The following is a 6,000-nucleotide window of genomic DNA, read 5'->3' on the forward strand; positions in this document are numbered from 1 at the left end:
TCTCACTGAGACTGCCAATCTGCATTTCCCCATCCAGGTACTGAATGTCTCTTCATGTGTTTGTGGCCAGGTTTCCTCCTCTGTGAAATAGCTGTTAAGTTCATGTCTGTTTCTCTCTTTTTGAGGTGTTGGGGGCAGATGCAGGGCTTCATGCATACTAGACAAGCACTCTACCCACGAGAGACATCCTTAGCCATTCTTTTCATATCAAGCGTTCTTTATATATTCTTGAAACTTTTTTTTTCCCCCTGAGGCAATGTCTCACTAAGTTGCTTACAGCCTTGCTAAGTTGCTGAGGCTGGCTTCAAACTTAAAATCCTCCTGCCTCAGCCTTCAGAGTCACTGGGATTACAGGTGTACACCACTGAGCCCAGCTATATTCTTGATATTCATCCTTTGGTAGACTCTAGCTTTTGTAAACGTGGTGGGCAATTTGAAGAACGCTTTTCAAAGCCAATGCTTGTAAGTCTTGTTTGCAATCTACCCAAGGTCTAAAAGATATTCCAAATATTCTTTTTTTTTTAATATGCTTCTTTTTAATTCATGACTCCTATCCTCAATAGTCATAGTATTATTCTTCAATTCATATATAGTTCTCATATGCCTTCATTCTCCTACTCTCTAAAACTATTACTTTACATTTTCTTCTTTTTCCTCAAACCTGAAGCACAGTTCCTGATCATCTTCAGCTGGTACACTTAATTCTCATTTCATTATGAAGATAGAAGCAGTCAGAAGAGTGTTTTAACATGCTCTGTTCACCAAAACTACCAAACCACCTGTGCTGATACTCACGTACCTCCTTCTGTGACCTGAGTGTACTATCCTTGTCCCATCTATGGATACTATCCTCATTCCAAATACTCTTTATTAAGACTTTCTGGCTTGAGCTTGGGTTGTGGTTCAGTAGTAGAGCACTAGCCTAGCATGCATGAGACATTGGGTTCAATCCTCTGCACCACATAAAAATAAATAAATAAAATAAAAAGATATTGTGTCCATCCACAACAACAATTTTTTTTTAAAAAAGGCTCTATGGAAAAATATATATTTAAGTTAAAATTTTAAAATAGCTTTGAACATAATATTGACAGAAATTACAACTATGCTAAATCTCAGAAATGGCATTATGTTAACCGTTACCAAGTAACTACGCTTTCTAAAAAAAAGTAAAGTGCATCTCACACGCTGATCCTAAGCAGCAACAGCTTCATGGAAAACATTTGGAAACCAGAAGTTAAACTTACCTTTGCATTCAGAACTCTATCTAATAAAGTCAATCAAGAATCAGACTTCTGGAGGAAAGAATACAAGGAGAGCAGGAAACCACATTAACAAAATTTTCCTAAACTAGAAACAAACAAGAACACCTGATCTGAAACACCGAGGACATGAGTCTTAGCTCAGCAGTGAGCAAAGGCCACACATAGCACACACACACAGACCCCCCAGGCATAGGAACCATGGGACCAGGGAGCTGTGGACAGAGGGGAGAAGGACAAACTAAAAACAGCCAAGTCTTCCGGAACAGCCAAATTCACATAACTTCCCTCCTAAGTTTCTACACGGCTCCCTGCTAAGAGTTTAGTAAGTCTCTCTCTAGCTGTGGTGGAAGAAAAGTGATTTTTATTCTGAAAAGGATGGAACTGAGGTCTCGACAGGGGCACCAGGCACATCTTCGGGAAGGCATGCTGCCCCAAACAGCGTGAGAGAACATATGCACCCAGCCTCCACCAACTCAGCTCCTAACATGCTGAAAGCAAGACCAATAGCCTCAAGCAAGAAACCCCAAGACTCTCCTGGAGGATTCCATCAACCCAAGAGTACAGACCTGACGGTACTGACGTTGATCTGTCCCAGGAAGATGGGCCAGCTTGACCAAGAGAGAGTGAAAGCCGCAGTCAACAAGTGTGGCCCTTGGGCTCCAGGCTTTTCCATGTTACAACACAAGTGGAAAATGGAATTTACTCCAGGTAAATAGGCCCCAGGGCCAGATAAGCTAAGACTCTCCAGGTGTTGCCCCAGCTATCAGAAGACTGTACTGTCTATCTTCACACACCTTTTTGTTTTTTGTTTTTTGGTTTTTTTGGCATACTAGTTAAGAAACTGATAGCCCTACTCTTAAAATTGAGTACACAGGATTCACTAGACATCTAAAAAAAGACAATAGGTAAACCAAAATCAACAGGAAAAAAAGTGAAGATTATGCCAAATTGAAAAGCTCAAGGTAAAAAGAAAACCTCTCGTTAATATTCCCAGGCAGAAAAGAGAAGATATTGTGCTCATGAAATAAGAACAGGTGCTCCAGAAAGAAACAAAGAAAAACAAAATGGTTGTAAAACAACAACAAAAAATTTTTTTGATTGATTGAACCCAGGGGCATTGAACCTCTGAGCCACATTCCCATCCACTTTTATTATGTTGAGACAGGGTCTCACTAAGTTGCTTAGGGCCTTGAATTTGCAATCCTCCTGCTCAGCCTTCTGTGTTGCTAGGATCACAAGTGTGTGCTACAGTGCCCAGCACAAAACAAACTTTTTTGAATATAAAGTCCAAATGAAAAGTTGAGGAATCTCCTACAAAAGAGAGAAAAAGACAAGGAAATAGGAAAGTCAAAAAAACTATAATATCAGTACAGAAGGTTGGACATCTGAAAACAGGAACATCTCACAGCAAAAAGAATACCATGTGCTCATGACATGGAAGAAACAGACCCACTCCAGGTCTCTTCCTTCTATTTCAGAATAGTTAAAAGAAGTAAAAAGGCTTAAAACTTTCAGAGAGAAAATAGGCTACACAGAAAGGAAGGGCAGTCAGATGGCTTCATGCTTATAAATGGAAGTAAACAATGGGAGAGGACTTCAAAATCCTGGAGGAAAATTATTTCCAACCTAGATTTTTTGTTGCTGTGTTACAGTGCTGGTGATTGAACTCAAGATCTCACACATGCTGGGCAAACGTTCTACCACTAAGCCACATCAGCACCCCAACACAGATTTTCATAACTGACCAAACTATCAATCAAATATCAAGATAGAATAAAGACATTTTATACACACAGGTTCTACCAGTGTGGCTTTTCTGCCACAAGATCACAAAACAATTTACCTCTCATGCAACCTTTTTCAGAATGCTGTTGGAAAATGTGCTTTAATCAAGTCAAGAAAGTTTCTGGACACTAAAAAAAATAGGATCCAGCAAATCAAGTGAAGGGAATGCAGGGAGATGGTAGAGGACGGTCCCGGGACAACAGCTATGGGCCAGTACAAGGGAATCAGTCTTATTTTGCTGTGAGTAGGAGGCACTTGCCAGTCTTTAGGAAGATGTGATGTATATCTGAAGGTATAAAGATGGTATTCAGACAACATTGATTTCTCCCTATATTTAAAATCTACACTCCCGTGTCAACAGCTTCTTTTGAACTCCAGGTTTTATTCAATAGGCACTTCTTGCAGCACCCTAAGGTTTATCTAGATCTGACACTTTTATTAATAATGATGAAAAAACATTCAGTCAATTCCTAGTTAAGAGAGAAAACAGAATGTGGTAAGAATAACACCTAAGTCACTAACACTTGGCTTCACAGGCACTGTACCATCTTGATGACACAGGCATGTCTTTCTGGTGAGTTTCTCTTAGGATGTCACTATCTATACTTGTGGCTGTGCTGGTTATCAATGTATCGCTTCTTGGTTCTAAATTCATTCACCCTTTTAGATCACTTGGTGAAAAAGGGTCTGGGCCTGTTAAATCATTTTCCTTGGTCAACTGGCACAATATTAATTTCTTTAGAAGAGAGCACAGGAAACACCACAGGAGGAAAGGGTTTGCTTCCTGGTTCTGGCTCCCTCTGTGTGGGCCTCTCTCCTCTGTGGGTCCAGGTTCCTGCAGCGGGCAGCTGCCAGCAGTACTTTGCGGTTCCCTGGCACCTCCTTAAGGCACCTCCCCCTGAAGCTTTCTCACTTACCTTAGAGGACAGAATTACAGCAAGTTCTACCAGTGTGGCTTTTCTGCCATTCCATGAGCCAGGGGTATGTCTTGACTAGGTTGTTCAGCCCTGAGAGTGTACTTGCCCTCTCTGTTATTCCTACACTTGTAGAATTTTCTTTACTTCTTAGTAACCAACCAACCCCCATTACTCCAATCTCCTGCTGTTAAATGACTCTTATTGAGTCCAACTAAAAAATTAAAACAACAACAACAACAAAAAAAAAGGCGCTCTGGTAGGGGAGTTTCAACATGGAATTTGCATTTTTCTTATTTAGTATAGTCCAGTTCAAATAAAAGCTGGTTGCATCTGTATGTGCAATACAGATAGCAACTGGACAGGGGAAACTAGGCCACCAGGGAAAAGGGTCACTGGGATACCTGTCATTGTTTCCCTTTCTATTTTTGACTCACGTGACCAGAGTTTTAAAAAGATGATTACTTGGTCATGTTCTTACAATGAGAGAGGAATCCTTTTAAAGAGTGCAGTTTTCACTGAATAGGTTAGAGAATACAGAAGGTGGCAAAGAGGACAAAGGAAGGCTAGTTTAAATATGAGCACGACCCTTTCAGGCTTCTGATTACGATAGTTTCCAAAGCCTGTCAAAAGACGAATTGTACAAAGTCTTCCCACATTTGAAGGTTAAGGGAGAAAACTAACTATGGTTGAGACTTGCCTGCATCAAACTTTCCTACCCGACCTGACTGACCTCCCCTTGCAACCTGTGAACACCTAACTTCCACCTGCCCTTGGAAGACCAGGTCCCAGACTCTGTAACTAGACACGTTTCCCAGATCCCTCCGTCCTCATGCTGTTCTTGTGGCAGGTACAAATCACCTCTTTGCGGACACTTCTCTGGTGCTGCACCCACACCTTTACCATGACACAGCGTGGGACCGTCTCGGTTTGGCCTGAGGTGAAGTATTCTATGCTATTTCCTTTACTGAACTCCAAGGTCCTTGAGGCTGGAATCCTTTACCACTGTAATCTGCAATGCAGCCCGGCGGCTGAGGAAAGTAGACGACACTCAACAATTATTTGTAAAATAAGTTTTTTAACTCTGAGGTGCTGTCACATGCAAGAGTTTTCCTGATGACCTCGGATACAGTGAAGCTAAACAGAACCAGTACTGAGGCAGCACTGCCTAATAATTTAATCTGTCCAGTGCTGAAAGGCCAAGGCCCACATTTGAAGGTAAGTGAGAGGCAGCACTTCCTTCACTGTAACTCACTGGGGACCTGGTCAAACAAGGTTCTCTGACTGAGAAAGTTGGTGGAGGGCCTCAGTGTCTGCATCTGTGATAAGCTCTCTGGGGATGTGGAAAGATGCCTCTGGTCTCCAGACCACTCTCTGGGCAGCCAGGGTTTAACTGGTGCTTCTCAACTGATCCATGGTATATTATTGTATTTCCAACCCATTCCAGATGGATATTATATAAAATATAATAAAAATTAACTACCAGGAAAATGAAAAAGGCATAAAAAATATAGGCCCCGATAGTTTCTATCAGTAGATTCAACAAATGACTCTGGCAAACTGCTGCCTATAGGAGTTGCCGAACTCTTCCTTTTGATGACTGTACTTATACTCTCCTGCACAGGTGACACACAGCTTGCAGGCCACATGTTGGTAGCCTCAGGGTGGAAGAGCTTCAGTCTGACACAAATAGTGCAAGCTAGAAGAGCTTCAGTCTGCCTCAAACCATGAAAGCTGGAAGACTGGCTTCTAGAAACTTCCAATCTCAATGAATCCCTCAAACCCGCTGTGCACCAGCCTTACTGCAGTGGCCCAGGAACTTGCCTCAGACCTCTTTTTGTTTTTTCCCCTCCAACCCCCCAGTTTAAATCTCTGTATGCCTTTGGCTCCTACTCCATTCTATTTTGACATTTCTTTCCTTCAATAAACCCCAATATTTTTAATGCCTATCAATTAGCTGTCCCCTTCAATCCCACCCCCCTTTTAATGGTGCTGGAGCTAGAATCCAGGGCTTTGTGCATGTGAGGCAAGCACTC

At 41.9% G+C, this 6,000-nt stretch overlaps 1 protein-coding gene across 1 annotated transcript in view; it reads right to left on the minus strand.

Annotated features, from left to right (window-relative positions):
* Gan (gigaxonin) overlaps window positions 1-4,870 on the minus strand; it is a 39,263-nt gene extending 34,393 nt beyond the window's left edge. The window contains exon 1 of the mRNA XM_048792410.1: window positions 4,826-4,870. Coding sequence (XP_048648367.1) covers window positions 4,826-4,870 — 45 coding nt within the window. The remainder of the gene's footprint in view (window positions 1-4,825) is intronic.
* Window positions 4,871-6,000: the final 1,130 nt, after the last annotated feature.

Source organism: Marmota marmota, unplaced genomic scaffold (genome assembly GCF_001458135.2).
Source record: "Marmota marmota marmota unplaced genomic scaffold, marMar, whole genome shotgun sequence".
Lineage (NCBI taxonomy): Eukaryota > Metazoa > Chordata > Mammalia > Rodentia > Sciuridae > Marmota > Marmota marmota.